Source organism: Rosa rugosa, chromosome 6 (genome assembly GCF_958449725.1).
Source record: "Rosa rugosa chromosome 6, drRosRugo1.1, whole genome shotgun sequence".
In the NCBI taxonomy this organism is placed as follows: domain Eukaryota; kingdom Viridiplantae; phylum Streptophyta; class Magnoliopsida; order Rosales; family Rosaceae; genus Rosa; species Rosa rugosa.
In genome coordinates, this window is record NC_084825.1 from 47,599,549 (window position 1) to 47,617,717 (window position 18,169).

Consider the following 18,169-nt stretch of genomic DNA (forward strand, 5'->3'; position numbering starts at 1 on the left):
TCAATTTCACTACATACTCATTAAAGCGTTCATATATATTTAATAAGAATTAAAACTATGATTATGTGACATAAAAATGTATGATATACATACTGAACACATATTGGTGAGGGAAAACAAAACAAATCATATTATAACCTAAATCTAAGTCTATCCATTATATTTGCAAAAAAAAAAAAAAAGAGCTAGCAATTAAAAAAATAAATAAATATTTAAATAATTAATCATGAGGTACATAAAATAAACATTAAGAAAAAATGATTAATCTTCATTTTTTTGCAGAGCTAAAACAGAAAAAAAAAAAAAGTTTAAAAAAAAAAACCACAAAATAGTTCATGTTATTTTCTTGTTGATTAGAAATTAATTTTTAAAACTCACTACATTGTGTTTAATTTTTTTTTATTAAAAAAAATATTTATGTTGTCTGATTAAGGAATAGATATGTAATTAAGATTTATAGAGTAATTAATCATTGAATTAACTAAGTTTTTTTTTTTTTAAAGATAATAGTTTGTTTGCAAATTATATGAGTGATGTTATTTGAGGAAATTCAGTGAGGTTTAGTGAGTAAATTTAGTATTTGAAAATTTGATAGGAGGTGTAAAAAGCACAGGAGGTCAAGTGAGTAAATTTGGAGGTTCCAATAGAAAAACTCCATTTGATCACATGTTTGTACGGTGAAGTTTTGCTATCCTTCAAACTTTTTTGTTTATTTATTTTTTTTTATACCACAGAATTGAACTAGTACAAATATCTATATATTTTCCTCGTGCACACGAACACTTCAGCGCATGAAAAATGAACTATTCCCTTCCAATAATTTAGCAATAAGGGAAACCTCTTTTCTTTACAAGACTATGATCAATTGAGTGTTTGATAACTTTTGGAGAAAAATATACAAGTTAGGCATGAAGTCGCCACAAATTTTCACATGGTGGCTTTCAGCCAACTGGCTGTCCCGATATTATAACTAAAGGTGACTCCGTAATGGAGTATCCATCATCCATTTTGGAAAAGGTCCACAATAAAAGGTTCAACCTCAAACTTCAACTTCAACTTCAACTTCAACCGCACGTGTTTCATGAAAATTCTTCTTTTTGGATTTCCTTTTTCCAGTTTTTCTCGAGTCGTTTTACTCGTTTTGGTCGGAATGATCAAACCAGAAACATAGAAAACGAGTAGAACGTTTTATTGAGCTATTATTTACACACTGCCTACACTCGGTTATGCCCCATGTACAAAGAAACATGGATCAAATGCATAGTGGGATATGAGTCAAAAAAATAAGTACACACAGTGGGGGTATCTTTCTTCATTCAGAAGAGTGAGATTCAACTAAACTAAGTATCTAATTGATAGAGAAGGTGGTGCTAACTTGTCATATGTGCCACCATTTACGATTCTCCATTCTCTTGGCGAGTTCCTTTGCCATCGATGCGAAGTCTTGAGCTCCACTCGATAGTTCTTCTGTGTTTTCTCTGAGTTTCTGATATATGCAAAAAAGAGACATGAGATGCCCATTAGCCAGATGAATCATGGATTGCCCTACTACTTGAAAATAAGCTATACAACTGAATAAAACCACATAAAAAGAAAAACCAGATTTGTCAATTGGGAGCTGAGGCATTCATCAGTGGAAAACCATACCTCAAGTTTTTCCCCACGTTCGGCAAGCATATCTCTTGCACGTGCAGCTGCTGCAGAGACATCCTGCAACCATTGATGACCGATGATCACAACATAAGATCATAGAAATGTTGCATTTAAACTTTTTTCGAATATAAATGATGGTGATTACCCCAGTTTCTCTATATTTAGCCTTGATTTCGGCAGCTGTCCTCATTTTTGGCTTTGTACCACTAGTTGCGCCTTCAAATAACTTTTTCTTCTCTGATCCCTTGTCTGCTAAGTAAACATGAAACATCAACAGCACTAAATACACTGTCTACCTGGAAAATATAATATGGTACACATAAATACCTTTCTTTTCATTCTTCTTGTTTGGATCTTTAGGCAAGACAGTAATAGGGCCATCAATTACAATATCATCTGCACCAGAACAGTTGAAAGCAATTATAAAGAGAAGGAAGGTAGAGGGAAGGATGATTAACACAAGAGATAGAGTACCTAGGTTAAGCACCACAGGTTCTTGGTCATCCTTCACATCTGTGGATGGTTTTAAGAATGGGGGATTTGAAAATAAGCTCTCCAAATTCGCACAATATTTTTCATGATTTCCAGTCGGGTCCATGTTTTGATCCGTTTTACTAGTTTTTAAGCCCTTAATGATACCTCCTAAAATCCTATGGGCAGCACTCTGTAGTGAAAGATGTCCAGCAAAGGAGAATTAGACTTTCATATCACCAAAAGAACAAATGATGATGAAGGTTGAAGTTATACACTGAACCTGTTTCTGTCTTTGAGATAAATCGGCAATGACATCTGTAGCAGCTGCAAGCACTTTATCATGAAGACAAGGGAAGGACTCCGAAATCCTAAGTGACAAACTCCATTGAGTAGGTGTAAGTGTATTATCTTGCAATGAATTCATTCTTCCAAGTTTAGAGAGAGAGAGAGAGAGAGAGAGAGAGAGGGAGAGAGAGAGAGAGAGAGACCTGAAGTCATCTTCGTAGGCCAAAATAGAGACAAAAGCTAATTCACACCCATGTACCTGAAAAAAAAAATTAACAAATTCATGTTAGAGAGTCCAACACAAAACTGTGCCAACCTCTGGGATACAATTAGCATGGTGAATCAGTTAAAGAGTGTCGAGATAGTGAAGCAGATGCAACCCTGTAGTAAATGATATACTACACGGTCTACACCTAATAACAAGAATGAAGAAAGTAAACCCACCAGAATCATTTGCCCACGATCAGAGGAACAGAATGTCTTATCCATGTTGATCACGAAGTTCCATCTTAGAATCGTCATTAATGATATATCTCTCACCACTTCAAGATTTGGAAAAGACCTGCTTGAAAACCGGTCTCAACTTCCATCTTAGAATTTATGATATGAATATAATCCAAATATAATGATAAAAAGAATCAGTGCCGAAAGCATTAAATTCACTACATGCTATATGTATTTCCTGATAAAGAAGAAATCAGAGTTCACAGCAACAAAGCACAGAAGGCATGTAACCTGTGCTTCACCTGATCTCAAAGACTCCTGTCTGATTTAGTATAACCAATCCACTGTCTTTTCCATCTTTTTTGAAGATTGTAGTCCAACAACACGGTTTTACAAGATTCACCTTCAGAATGCAGTTACTGTCACCCTAGAATGAATATTTCAGTTATTTGTAAAAAGAGATATCGAGATGTTGAAAATTAAAATGGGAAAGAGGATAAAAAGGCACCTCAAGCAGAGACTTCAATGAACATAAGTGCAATGTGTAGTCACAACAAAGTAAAACACATATGTTCACCGATCTCTGCAAAAAATATGCAGTTTTGGTGGAGGTATCCTGGTCAACTACAAGCTGTGTCCCTCCAGAGTCAGCATTAGGTGGTACGTCATCATGTTTAGCTACGCCTTTCTGAGGTAAGTCTAAAGAATCCTTTTTTGCACTCGACAAATCAAATAAAACATCACCATCCTCTGCAAAGGAAGATATCTATGTTTATTTATTCTAAATTTCTAACACAGCACCCTTGCCCCCAACCAAAAAATAACAAAAAGGAAAGCAAAAGAATAAAAAACATGAGATATCTATGTTTCGACTGAAAATACTCACCTATAATGTACATCGAAATTGCAGTAGAATCCATTTTTGGATGCATGGGCCAAGACCTGATCATATTGCCAGTGGCACTATCTAAAATAACAAAATGTGCATTTCTGGTCATAATGAACGCCAACCCATTTTCAGAATCACTCAAAGTCTGGGATGCAGGATCTTTTACACTCATTCCAGGTTCAGGATCAGCCACATTCTTGGATTCAGAGTTCTCTGGGATTGCCAACCCATTTCCAGAATCACTCAAAGTCTTAAATTCAGTATCTTTTACACTCATTCCATGTTCAGGGTCAGCCACATTCTTGGATTCAGAGTCCTTTGGGATTGCCAACCCATTTCCAGAATCACTTAAAGTTTTGGATTCAGAATCCTTTGGATTCATTCCATTTTGAGGATCAGTCGAATTCTTGGATTCAGAGCCCTTTGGGCTCTGTGATAAGCTATTAGTATCTGAAAATGATTTCACAGACAGACAGATGACTGGGGAAATTGAGTTGGAGACACTGTCTGTAAGAAACAAAACTGACGATGTACTAATATCAAGCATTGCAACCTGTATTGTGAAATGGAAACATAAATTCTTGAAATATATTAATTTTCAATTTCAATTGACAACTAAGAGCACAGTTTTAGTTTTGTAAATTTCAAAAAATGATTCTCACCCGGCCACATTCATATCCCACACTCAGTCTTGCTCCAAAATTTGCATATTGTAGTGTGGATATAGGAGAATCAAGAATAGAAAACACAACTGTGCACTGAGGCCCATTACCTTGTTGTGAAGTATAAACTGCAACCAGTATAGCTCTTATTAGAAAAGAAAATAAACAGGTACAGTGAAAGCAATAAGGTACACCAGCAAGTTTCACTATTGTGGAACTATTGAAGAGAGAACTAGCTTCAATCATGATACTAGCATGAAAAACTATGTGTGAGTTTATTTCACATAGTATTTTAAGAAGATGATAAATCTTCATCTTTACATGATGTAATATGAGTTTATTACAGATTGGTTCCATCACAACCATTAGGAGCCCATTGCATTAATCTACATCTACACCTATAGGGAGAGAGAAAGTCATCTCATAGCTCTCAACAAAGTTTTTAAACTTGCATATTGCATCCTGCTCTGTGTTCAGTTAAATGTCAAGGATTTTTATATATCTAAATTCTTTTATTTATAAGAAATATGTAGAGACATCTACATGCAATAAATAGATATGTAATTAACCAACCTTCCTTCTCTGTTTTTGTCACAAAGTGCAATTCTGCCTCGTCTGAACTCCCTATTAGTTTATATAGACGAACCTACATCATCTCAAACAAGAACAAAATCATTGAAGTATCATACGATGATCACCTAACAGAAAGGTATCTACAAGGTCAACTGACTCTTACCAGACCACACACATCACCAATAGCTAATTTTAAAGTAAGAGAACAAAATTCCAATGCTGAGACTGTTCCATTTGCACCTGTAGATCTGATGCCTTTTACCTTCCATCCAAAAAAAACAAGAAAAAAATGACTTTCTGAAATTTAGTCTCGAGTACACTGTCAAATGAAAATAATGATTTTGATAACATAAAAATTGTTTGTGTAGACTTGACAAAAGTTTTGAGAGCATACCAACCTCAGGACCTATAGCATATATAAGCGACGGAGTTGGATAGGTGGCATCCCATATTCGAACAGATCCATCTTGATATCCTGCTACATATAGTCTCTCGACATGAAAATTTTCAGCATCAGAAAGTTGGCTGGGAACACCACCAGTCAAAGGCCACTTTGCACCCCCCTTCTTCAAAGTGTGTTTCGCATTAGACTTGTCAACAGAAACTTCCTTAATGACCAAAAGACACAAAATCAACAAAGGAAGAGACAGGGAAGAGGAAGAATACTTGAATTCTCCTTCTATATGCTTCGTGAAGTTTTTCAGCCGAGACAATCTCATTATTATAGAAAACCTAAGTGATGGTTGATGATAGTACCAAGATGCAAGGTAACTAGAGTTTATTGTGTCACAAAAGAACACTACCTTGGACAGAGCTGAGGAGTATTTCCCATCTCTATCCACCAAAGCAAGCTTTGCCACTGTCATACACGGTTCAGTAGTAGGTATAAACATAGGATACTGCACTGCAGTCCCATCAGTCCTTTTCTTTTGGTGAGACATTAAGGCAGACCAGCAAGCCTTGTCATAGACATGCAGTTGTCCCTGATTTGTCAAAGTGAATAGCAATGTGTCACCGTTCTCCATGGCACCAGCAGCTGGAAGTAAAACCATATCTGCAAATGAACCAACAAGTGTAAGGTCCACACGACCTATGCATTTCAGACTTTCTATTCCTGAAGACCAATCCACGCTCAGAACCTGTGATTTAGAGAGAAATTATTGCAAAGTTGAATTAGAGAAGACGAATGAAATATCTAGATCCAGGAGCAGACATGCAGAGTTAATTATGCAAGTCTCCAGGGCGAAATGCTTTACATGAATTCTTAACTGTTATTGTCAAGGGCTGAAATGAATCTGTCTTTAACAAATACTATTACCAGTACCTCTAACAGTAATATTGAGTATCACAGGAACATAGATATAAGTAACAGAACTAACAACAAAGTACAAAACAAGATCAATTGAGTTGAAATCATACCGTGAGAACTTCTTCAGACCCAATTCCTTCACCTCCATAAACAAAGAGTTGGCCCCTAGGATGATGACTTAACCTATTTGCAGACCAGTGTAAAACTATGACAGGGAGTCTCTTGTCATCTGATGATAACTCTAGCTTCGCAACATTGTTAGCTAACTTTTTAGATCTATGATCCTTGGTAGACTCAGCAGTTGATATATCCCAAAACATTATATCACCATCTACATAGCCAACAGCAAGACTTGACCCATTATCGCATACCCAACAAAGAGAGCTTATCTCTTTCTCCACCTGTTTGCTGTCTGATGTAGCATCAGTCAGCTCAGTTCTTGTGCCTTCAAAAGAATTATGGACTGTTTCTTCCTTCACTTGCAGGTCCTTGGAACCTCTTACAAGCACAACTCGATCTTCTAAAGCATCCCAGAGAACAATCAGACCATTCTCATATGCAATCAGCAGTCTGCAAAAGGACATAATTTTCTAAATGTGCTAACTAGAACAAATAACCCAACTACATATGAAACTGCAGCATCTTGTTTCATCTATGAATTAGTATTTTAGTTGATGTGAATAAGAAAATGTACATGACAGTAGCTATACACATAAATTTATATGTGTGTATATGCGCATGCGTCAATGTGTTTGTTTGGGCACGAGTGTGTGTGCAAACATATTTTTTTCCCTAGTGATGCATCAAGCTTAGGCCCTAAATTAAAAGGAGGCCGTATCGACTCTGATAATCACTAAAAGAATAATTCAATTTATAAACTATATGCCTAAAAGGCTGAACCCCTCATGTTCTTGCCCCTCCAGTTCAGCCTGTCAATTTGCTTTTGGATTAGAAGCATTATAATCTCAACAAGAAACTAAGTTTGCAATAGTAGAAAAACATGTGACAGCCTAGTGCATTGGTTATATAGAAAAATCTCGGCACTGTTTTCATAAGGATTTGTCTTGCCTGTTTCCCTGAGAACTAGGTTGATGGAGAACTCCAACAACAGAAAGATTATCAGGCAATGACATTCCAGCTGCTTCTGCAATATTGATAGATAAGTTTAGCATTTGAATATAGTAGACAATACATAGCTGCAGAAGTGTTGACATAGCACAAATGGCCATAGTGTTGAAATTCTTGTAGTAAAAGGCAATGAAATTCATCTCTAAATTCTTGTGGTTCTCAGTAATATTATAAAATTTGAATTTCTTTAATTACACAAAATAATCGTGTAAGAGATGTTACTTGATTTGTCAGGCTGATGAAATAGTAATGCTAATTATCCCACCCCCTGCTCCCCAATCAGAGACTAATGCGAGGTTTGCATTACAACAAAGTATGGCATCAACCACATATATAGAGATTATGAAATTACCAGCTATGAAGTTTGCAGTAATATAATATGGCAGTAAATTGATTTTTCGATCTTCAGCATCATACTTCACCATAGACACCATTGCATATTCGCTTCCAATATACCTGACAGTAATGATATGTGGTGTTATATTCTATCACCTCCAATGAATAACAAATGAAGATGTATCCACAATAACCAGTTCTACAGGTGCTGTACATGTAATTGGTGCCATAAATAACAGAGAAGGCAGTTATATTGCATTCCCACTGTAAAGAACCGGCTATTTGCTTCTGTTCCAAATCCCAAACCTGCCAACATCAATAACCTATTAAACCAATCAATACCGTTAGTACCATAGCAGATGTTGAAGACGACACAATTATATTGATACTGGACAGTCCCTAGTAGCAGACGTATTATTAACTATAAATTTGGATTAAAAGCAGTACCTGAATTTCATTTTCACTTGAGACACTAGCTAAAAAACCTTGATTTTCTAAGAACTGCAAAAATTTAGAATAAAAATACAAACTGTCAACTTGTCAGAGAAAAGGAAGATGGAATAGAAGACGACAATGGCTCAGGAAGAAAACACTACTAACAGGAAGAGTACTAACAGGAAGAAAACAGCATACTAACTACTAACTGCAATTAAAACACTAACCTCCAAGTATTTAAATGCCAATGGCTCAGGAGATATCAGAAGCCCTTCAATATTATCGCCACCAATCACTTTTATCCTCCCATCCCTGCAGTCAGTCCAGAATAAAGTCACCAAAGTTAAAAAGCTCCTATCTTTTGGACAATATATACCGCCGGACATATACTCATTAGCTTTTCTAGACAGTCCACACTCAAAAAGTTTCTAACAAAATTGCGAAACCACCTCATCATTCAAGAACTCTACTATTTGATCAATAAACGCTTCAACTAAACTGAACAAGATAATGTGGCAGATAAAACGCATTGAGGACATTTAGAATAGACGAAATGAATTCGGAATTTTTTTACTAGGGATGGTAAATTAGTAACTCACAGGGTTCCAATTGCCAGCAAGCTCTGAGTGCGATCAAGTGCGAGAATCGATGCAGTAGATGGAATCCCATAGTGAAAAACAATTCTTGGACCCAAATCAGCTTGTGACACCCTTGCCTGTGGCATCAGTAACCCCAAAACTATACAATTAAGCACTTTTTTTTTCCCTCCTAAACAATCAAGCATTGTTTTGTTTACACCAAAAAAATCAAAAATTTAAGCATTTCCAGAGAAAATCAATCACATTTGGTACATTATCTCATTCGATCCTGATTTGTTATAAAAATTCAAATAATTCATGATCGACATTGAGCTCCGTAGAAGCTCTGTTCGCCTCTAATCATTCTAATCCGATCAGGGTCTCCACTAAACGACGTCGTCGGCAGTTTTCAATCCGTAAACAACGAAGAAGAAGATAAAGAAATGCAGCGTTGGTACCTGAAATCAAATTACAGAGAGAGAGAGAGAGAACCTGAGGATGATGTTGATTTTGTGAGGGTCTTTTGAAGAGTTTAGCCAACATAGTGATGATAATGCAGCTACTGTTTCGTGTTCTTGGTCTGATTTGAAAGGAGGGAAGGAAAAACAAGAATATGGCGTTTGGTTTCGGTTTCTGAAACGTTTCGGACGACGACGATGGTGAGGCGCGAATTGAGTGTGAGGTGGACGGTGATGCGAGGGCGGAGGAGGACTCACCGACCGTACGATTCATTGATTCAAAAACGAGAGCGTTTTTATATATATGACTTGGTCTAGTTTAGTGTTGTTGTTTGAGTCTCATTGTCATGGATTAGGCATAACTACTTCAAAGTTCATAGGGGATTAGGGGATAATTAATTAGTGGAAAATAATAAATTGATGATGATACTGGGAGCAACGAATAGTGGTGAGATTGAAAAGAGTACGTTGTTGGTGGATGAACACATTTTAGACGAAGAAAATAAAATTGAATGGAAAACCAATCGAGTCCAACAAAATGGCATTCCGAATTAAAAAAAAATTGGCTGACATGCCGATACTGAAATTGGATTAGAAAAATTTTCAGTACGTTCGCTGTGCTATGTGGATGGTACAATGGACCAATCATGTGGGGTGATTTTGGTATTTTATAGTGGATAAGTAAGACAATTTCTGAAATTTTAAATTATGTGTTGGATTTTGATCGGCAACAACATTATCCACGTGGTACAGCTGCCGATTTTTCCTTCTTAATAATACTAACTCACATGATGACTTTTCATAAGTTTTGACACATCATAAATGGGCCCATTAAATCATTTGTGGGTCAGAACTCGAGATTTTGCTTGATTGTTGTTTTGGTCTCTGTTATGTTGTGATTTGCATAATAGAAACGAAGGAATTTTGCTATGCTCTGAGTGTTGTGACATTACTTTAATTCATCTCCAGTAATCGAGTGTTCACCAGATTTGCGAGTGAAATCAGTCGGATGCTACACATTTGTTTACTGTCTTCTCTTCGTGTTCTCTGTTATCTGTATATTGTGGCCACAAGGACTTTGTTTGATTTTACTGCTGATGAGTTAAAAAGTATTATTGTTCAATTGCATATAAGAAACTGATTGTTTGCATTCTTCGGGTACAAATGTTTCTATGAATTTGCCAAATCCCGAGGAATAGATCTGGGTGCACCAGTGGGACTTGATGTTCTTATTGATTGAACAGTTCCTACAGGTGAAGTTCCCATAAGTTTACTTTACTACGTAAATATTGATTGAACTAACAGAAGAAGATAAGAAGACAGTCTTATACAACTCTAATATTGATTAATTGTTTTCTGAACGGTGGTATTGTTTTCCTATATTGCCCCTCCAAATATATAACTCTACGGTAAATGGATTAAATAAAAGAAGGGCAAAATTGTACCTATGTAGCGGAAAAGAAGAGGATAAACACAGTTACTCCCACGTTCGGTTGAACACCGGAGAAACCCAAACTGATTGCAGTTACTATCCTCCTCATCTTCCTCCTACAAAACCTGATTACAGATTCACCTAATTGTCATTGGGTAATTTTGAGATTTTGTTTTCCAGTGATTTATGTAGGTCTTTGTAAAGATATAAGATGGCTGTCATTTGGATGGTCTCTGAACCGGGTCAGTGAAGAAGGAAAACAAAGACACAGGTGTGTTTATTGCTTTGAGTCTTAAATGTGTTCAATATTGTTTCTCTATGCTAAGTAGATGGGAATCTTGAACATGCAGTATTATGTTAAATTTCATTTTAAATGGATTGCAGTGATTGTATTTGTACTGCTCGGTCTCTAATCAATCTATAATAGTCCTACGTACTATCTTTTCTGTGGTTGGTTTTCTTTAATTGAATTCTATTCTCCTCTTATTCTTTGTAGTTTCTTTTCTATGGTATTTCCTGTATAACAAATCGGAGAACTGGGGAAGAAAGAAGTATAAAGCTGGTAGGTTCATCATTTTGCATGTTGTGTGTTTGAAATCTTTCCTGCTTCATACTATGGGTGCACTCGAACAATTCACTTTGAAAAATAGTCAGATGTCTAGGTTTGATCATTACAGTATTATGCTTCAGGTTGGGATGATGTTGAGGTTAATTAGTTCAAGCATCCAAGGTTCATTAAACCTTTTTGCAGCATGTGAGATATATCTGCATCATTCTAGGTGTAGAAATGAATTCATCTATAGCATTCTAATTAAGTTCTATTCACTATTTACTTATTTAGTAAGTGAGGGTTTGGCTCTTGGTTATTGGCTTCTAGAGTTTTTTTGTTATTCCTATACAGATTACGAGGGAATAGGATGGAACAGAGTGGAAGACCGAAAAGGAGTATAAACTACTTGGGTGATAGAGTTTGCTCCCTTCCATTAATTTTTCACTTTTTTCATTCTTTTCTTTGGCTTACCTTTTTTCATCTTCATATCCCAGATTCGTGGGTTTGGGTATGAACAGTTAGTAGTGGCTACTAGCAATGTACTGTAGTCTGTATGGCTTCTTTTTTCTTTTTTAGTGTGTCCTTGATGCTGCTCATGTCTAAGTGGCTCTCAAAATTGGTGTGTAATTTTCATTGAATGTAATATCTTTCTCAAAACAGTTTCATTCCTTCAGTTTGATCATGGGAAGGTTGTGGTCACTGGTGGAAGACACAAGACACAGGGGGACGTATTTAAGTCATTGATGATAGGGAGAAGCATATATTCAGGGCTGTGATTATTTGCGTCTTCCATGGCTCAGTAATGTGTTCCGCATTTGTAAGAGTACAAAGGCTTGAGTGTTCCTTCTCGAGTAAAAGGTATTGAGCTGGCCATTGCAGATGGGAACAAGAGAAGACTTGGCTGCTCAGAGGGCTACCACTACGTAAAATGTCACTACTAGCAAAATCAGCAATCCACACTGATTTTAAACACACTGACTTTCACACTGATTTTTAATCAGTGGGTTTTAACTTATAGAAACAGATATCCGTGTGAACTAATTATATGGGTCCCATGGAAGCAAATGTTTACACTTTTTCTCACTGAAATCAGTGTGACTTTATTTTGTCACAGTTGTCTATACGCACTAAGTATTTGATTAGTACTGATATTTGTGTGAGTTATTTACACACAGATGTCTGTATGCACTAATTATTTAATTTGTACTGATATTTGTGTGAGTTATAATCTGCAAACTAATTTTCATTCATACACACATATCAGTCAAAAATAATAAAATTATAATCTGCAAACTAATTTTCATTCATACATACATCTGTTACAATGAGTTTTCACACTGTTGTCTGTGTGAAAATCGAAAAGGCACTGATAACTGTATGAAGTTTTACACAGTTATCCGTAGAAATTACTACTATCTCACGGACATCCGTCTAAATATTGGATTGATATAGGAACATGACATGTTTGCATCTCACACAGATATCAGTTTGTATTATTCTTGTTAAGACACACAGATATCAATGTGAATTGAGGAATGTCAAAAAGGCACTGATATCTGTAGGAAATTTTACACGGTTATCTATAGCAATTGTTGGTTCCCACAAATATCTGTGTGAATCTTTAATTGACAAATATGGAGATGACATGTTTACATTTCTCACAGGTATCAGTCTGTATTAATCTTGTTAATACACACAGATATCAGTGTGAATTGAGGAATGTCAAGGTTAATACACACAGATATCAGTGTGAATTGAGGAATGTCAAAAATGCACTGATATCTGTAGGAAATTTTACACGGTTATCTGTAGCAATTGTTGGTTCCCACAAATATCTGTGTGAATCTTTAATTGACATATATGGAGATGACATGTATGCATTTCTCACAGCATTAATCTTGTTAATACACACAGATATCAGTGTGAATTGAGGTTAATACACACAGATATCAGTGTGAATTGAGGAATGTCAAAGGGCACTGATATCTGTATGAAGATTTACACAGTTATCTGTAGCAACTGCTACTTTCCCACAGATAACCGTGCGAATCTTTGACTGACAGATGACGTGACATGTTTTCATCTCACACGGATATCAGTTTCTTTACTCTTGTTAATACACACAGATATCAGTGTGAATTGAGGATTAAAAACAATCAGGAACAGATTAAACCCTTTTGTGTCTCTTATCTTCTCTCGCTCATCATTCTGATCTTCTCTTCATTTTAATGGATGTTCTCCTTGTTCATTTTGATGGAAGCCCTCCCTCATCATAGCTCCTAGATAATTTTGAAGAGGTTTGGCTTTACTCTATCCACTTCATATTAGAAGAAATCTACCATTTTTGTCATATTTATGAGTTTTTATCTTTTTGGATAAAATAGATGTTCTACCTCTTCAATAAAAATTCCATTACATAAATTAGTTACTTATTAGTTTTATGTTGTAGAGGATGATGATATATTGCCTTTTCTATTTATAGAATGTTTTTGTTATAAATGCTGGATCAGATATGTATATTCATGTTATAACTGATGCTTGTTATAAATGTTTGATTGTTATAGAGTGTATTTCCAATATATTCAAGATACAGATTTTAGATTGATTTTGATTTTTTTTTCAAAGGTTAATATTTTATTGATGGTATATCTCTCTTTGAAAAATTGAATGCTATTTTAACATTCAATTTTTCAGAATATGCATTCATTAGAACCTTAGTACCCGTTTAAGAATTAGGTATTGGAATTTGATGCCTCCATGCCTAATTCTTGAATTGTCCCATTTTTGGACAGTTTAGTAATGTTATATTATGTATTGCTTATGATATCTATTTGTTGTTATATGTTTCTGAAACTTTTGTCGGCTCGAACCTATGATCCCATTTGTGCATATTAAGTTTGTGTACATGTGGGATCAGAGGCGGAGTGCTGCCGAATTTTTCAAAAACATGTAGCAATGAATAGGTGTCCATAAGGCAATACATAATATAACATTACTGAATGGGTTAGGATCTACACCTTAGGAATGAAGATATAAGGTGATAGTTGATTCATTCATAATGTGAGATTTTAATAATTTTCTTATCATGCAGTTGTTGATCACAGTTCACAGTTGACGAAGATGGACAAGAAATGGGTATTTCTTGATCGAAGAAGCGATGAATATATTTCAGGGCTACAGGCATTTATCAATCGTTCACTCGAAATTTCTCCTTTTGTAGATAAGATCAAATGCCCTTGTAAGGAATGTAAGAATCGGTATTATAAAACTGCAATGGTGGTAGCGGAACATATGCGTGATATCGGCATGTGGAATAGATATGTAAATATGCCTTGGCAGTCACATGGTGAGCAATTACCCCATTCATCTACTCCCGATATGGCCGGTCCCTCAGGCACACACCATCCTATGCCCGACCATGATATGCCCGATATGTTGGAGGATGCATTTGGGATTCATAGTGATAACAATATGCCGGAATCTTCGACACAACCAATTGATGATCATGACTCTGGTCCAACCCCGGATGCAAGAAAATTCTATGAGCTACTTAAAGATGCTGACACTGATTTGTTTCCCGGTGCACGAATTAAGAAGCTTGATTTTATTGTCAGGTTGTACAAGATTAAGTGTTTACACAACAATAGTGATGTATCTTTTTCTGAAACACTGGATCTATTGAAGGAATCATTTCCTGAGGGTGAAACTCTTCCCGATAGTTTCTATAAGACAAAGAAAATGATTAAGGACATTGGATTGTCATATGAGAAGATTGATGCATGCCCCAATGATTGTATGTTATATTGGAAAGAGCATAAAAATGATGAGTGTTGTAATGTTTGTGGAATTAGCCGATGGAAACAAAATAAGTTGGGCAATGATGCAATTGTGCGGGGAAAAAAAAAACCCACCAAAATTCTACGTTATTTTCCATTGGGTCCTAGATTGCAACGTTTATACATGTCTCGTCATACTGCAGAGTCAATGGCATGGCATTCTGATAAAAGGCCTAAAGATGGGCAGCTCCGACATCCAGCTGATTCTCCAGCATGGGCGAAATTGGATGACAAATATCCAAATTTCGGACATGAGTATCGTAATGTTCGGTTGGGGTTGGCTAGTGATGGTTTCAACCCTTTTGGAATTATGAGCTCTTCTCACAGTACATGGCCTGTTGTGTTGTCTGTTTATAATTTACCTCCATGGTTGTGCATGAAGCAACCTTACCTGATCTTATCCTTGCTCATTCCGGGTCCAAAAGGACCGGGTAATAATATAGATGTGTACTTGCAACCATTAGTGGAAGAGTTAAAGATGTTATGGACAGAAGGGCTTCAAACATATGATGCATTTAATAAAGAGGTATTTACCATGCGAGCTGCTGTGCTTTGGACAATCAATGACTTTCCTGCTTATGCCATGTTATCAGGATATAGTACAAAAGGTAAAAAAGCTTGTCCGGTGTGTGCTGAAGATACAGAGTCCATTAGATTGCAAAATGGAAAAAAGGAATCATTTATGGGGCATCGTAGGTGGTTGCCTAATGATCATTACTATCGTGGATGGAGAAACAACTTCAATGGTTTTCCTGAACGAAGGACAAGACCAAAACCGAAGACAGGTTCTGAAATTCTACGGTCATTGCATGGTTTGAAAGTTCAATTTGGAAAAGGGAATAACAAGAAGAACAAGCCTCGCAAACGCAAACGAGCAACTCAAGATCCCCCTGAGCTGGATTATGGTAATTGGAGGAAGAAAAGTATATTTTTCGAATTGCCTTACTGGGAGCATTTGTTGTTACGTCATAATTTGGATGTCATGCACATTGAGAAAAATGTAACAGACAGTGTAGTTGGTACATTACTTGGGATAGAAGGGAAAAACAAAGACAGTGTGAATGCTCGAAAAGACATGGTTCTTCTCAATGTCAAGCATGGTCTTCATCCTACGGAAGGAAGCAATGGACTAAAATATCCTCCAGCTAGCTTTAATTTGTTAAATGGGGAGAAAACTACAATGTGTGAGGTACTTTCTGATGTTCAACCACCAGATGGGTGGTCATCTAATATTAAAAATTGTGTACGTGTCGAGGAAAGAAAACTTGTTGGTTTGAAGAGTCATGATTGTCATATATTGATGCAACACCTACTTCCAATTGCCATTCGGCGGCCCATTAGATCCAAGAAGTTGATTAAGGTGTTGCTAGAATTGAAAATTGTGTACCAAAGTTGTGTACCAAAGTTGGTTCAGCAAAGCATTTTGAAAATTTGGACAATCTGTTTACCTTAACCCTATGCGACTTGGAGAACATAATGCCGCCTGCATTCTTTGACATAATGGAGCATCTCCCCATTCATCTAGCTGATGAAGCTGCATTAGCAGGCCCTGTTCAGTATAGATGGATGTACCCGATTGAGAGGTATATTTTGATCACTTTATTTAATAGTTAAACATTTAAGTTTTTATTGTTTATATATATCCATTTTATTTATAAAATTTATACAGGTATCTACATACTCTTAAGGAGTACGTGCGCAACAAAAGTAATCCTGAAGGAAGCATTGCTGAGGGATACCTTATAGATGAATGCTTGTCATTTTGTTCCATGTATCTATCTGATAAAACTGAGTCAAAACGAACAAAATTAGGTCGCAATGCTGACGACCCAACAAACACCATAAGGCCCGGATTACCATTGTTTGTTAAAAAAGGACGTGCCTTAGAACGTCCACAGAAGGTAAAGTTGACCGATGAAGAGCGAAATCGTGCCCATACGCATGTGCTTATCAACTGTCCAGAAATCAGTCACCACCTCAAGTAAATTATGTAAACTATTGCTTTTATATACTATTGTCTTCAATTTATAAATTCATATAACTAATTTGATGTTTTACCTTATATGTTTCTATTAATAGACAACACGTGGAAATCGAGAAAAGAAAAAAGGGTAGACGTTCAGTACAAGATTCTGAGAAAATGGCGAATCTATCATTTCATGAGTATTTTAAAGATTTGGTAATTACTCATTATATACAATACTAGTTGATGCTTGAAAATCTCAAAAGTTGGGTGATTTTAACTAAATGTAGTTTTTATTATGTAGATAGAAGAAAAAATAAATCAAGGTGAGGATATCGACCCGGACATTCGTGCATTGGCTAACCGACCTAACAACGAAGTCAAACGGTTCAAGAAGTACATCATGAATGGATATCGATTTCACGTTAAGTCACTTGACACTGAATCAAATGCACAAAACAGTGGAGTTTTTGTGAATGCTTCAAGTAATTGCTATGCTACTGCCAATGATCGTCGACCAAGAGATGCCATGCTCGACTACTACGGTGTACTATCGGATATTATAGAACTTGACTATTACAATGATAGGAAAGTGCTGCTATTTGAAGCAGATTGGGCTGATGGAAGGGTTCCCAATCGCGGGGTTAAGAAGGACGAGTTTGGTTTCATCTTAGTAAACTTTAATCACTTGCTTCCACCACCAGATACGTTTATATTTGCAAGCCAAGCGCTACAAGTGTTCTATGTGAAAGATCCTGTTGAAACAGACTGGAAAGTTGTTGTGACAACAAAACCGAGGGATTTTTTTGATATGGGTATCAATCTTGATCCAGAGCCTTACGCGCCTCAGCTTATAACCCGTGCAAGCAATGACGAAGAAGATGTCACAATAGCACGGACAGATATGGCCAGTGTTAATCTGGACTAGGTCATCTTGAATTTAAGTTCGGACAGATTTTGAATTATGTGGAATCTTTACCTATAATGTGGATGGATAATTATGGTTGATTTGATTTCTATGGTAAAGATTGTATAACATTTCAAGTGCCATTAATGAGTTTAATCTTGTTTGATTTATACGCTAAGAGATAATTACCTATTTTTTTTCAATCAGAATTGATATGCTTTGTGGAAAGAATAATAGAGATAATTTGATCAATATGG

At 36.2% G+C, this 18,169-nt stretch overlaps 2 protein-coding genes and 1 long non-coding RNA gene across 5 annotated transcripts; 2 read left to right on the plus strand and 1 right to left on the minus strand.

Moving 5' to 3' along the window:
• Positions 1-792: 792 nt before the first annotated feature.
• Positions 793-9,724, minus strand: LOC133718241 (uncharacterized). Of its 3 annotated transcripts, none has more exons than XM_062145061.1 (24): positions 9,259-9,724; positions 8,788-8,903; positions 8,416-8,500; positions 8,201-8,254; positions 7,968-8,059; positions 7,770-7,873; positions 7,358-7,433; positions 6,400-6,859; positions 5,784-6,119; positions 5,379-5,588; positions 5,144-5,242; positions 4,981-5,053; positions 4,408-4,535; positions 3,743-4,298; positions 3,365-3,606; positions 3,159-3,283; positions 2,857-2,974; positions 2,616-2,671; positions 2,408-2,495; positions 2,128-2,317; positions 1,981-2,049; positions 1,799-1,905; positions 1,648-1,710; positions 793-1,486 (listed from the first exon to the last, which is right to left on the minus strand). In XM_062145061.1, exons 1-24 carry the CDS (start codon positions 9,496-9,498, stop codon positions 1,379-1,381), a joined length of 3,795 nt encoding a protein of 1,264 aa, XP_062001045.1. In that variant the 5' UTR covers positions 9,499-9,724; the 3' UTR covers positions 793-1,378. The 3 variants fall into 3 exon arrangements, with proteins under 3 accessions (XP_062001045.1, XP_062001047.1, XP_062001048.1); XM_062145063.1 differs by having other exon boundaries at positions 1,799-1,902; positions 9,259-9,722; XM_062145064.1 differs by lacking the exons at positions 8,788-8,903; positions 9,259-9,724 and having other exon boundaries at positions 7,968-8,076.
• Positions 9,725-10,511: 787 nt separating this feature from the next.
• On the plus strand, positions 10,512-12,111 carry LOC133717723 (uncharacterized). Its single transcript, XR_009849897.1, has 3 exons — positions 10,512-10,927; positions 11,153-11,218; positions 11,881-12,111. It is a non-coding gene; the product is annotated as an uncharacterized LOC133717723 (long non-coding RNA).
• A 2,215-nt stretch (positions 12,112-14,326) lies between these two features.
• Positions 14,327-16,495, plus strand: LOC133716896 (uncharacterized). Its single transcript, XM_062143539.1, has one exon. The coding sequence runs from the start codon at positions 14,327-14,329 to the stop codon at positions 16,493-16,495; it is 2,169 nt and encodes a 722-aa protein (XP_061999523.1).
• Positions 16,496-18,169: the final 1,674 nt, after the last annotated feature.

Bases quoted from the DNA above. Each gene is read 5' to 3' on its own strand.
- LOC133718241 (XM_062145061.1), bottom strand. From the start codon at position 9,498: ATGAATCGTACGGTCGGTGAGTCCTCCTCCGCCCTCGCATCACCGTCC. The intron at 8,904-9,258 runs GTTCTCTCTCTC...CTGATGCCACAG, and splicing joins AAAATCAACATCATCCTCAG to GCAAGGGTGTCACAAGCTGA. The intron at 7,874-7,967 runs GTACAGCACCTG...CATTACTGTCAG, and splicing joins ATTTATGGCACCAATTACAT to GTATATTGGAAGCGAATATG.
- LOC133716896 (XM_062143539.1), top strand. From the start codon at position 14,327: ATGGACAAGAAATGGGTATTTCTTGATCGAAGAAGCGATGAATATATT.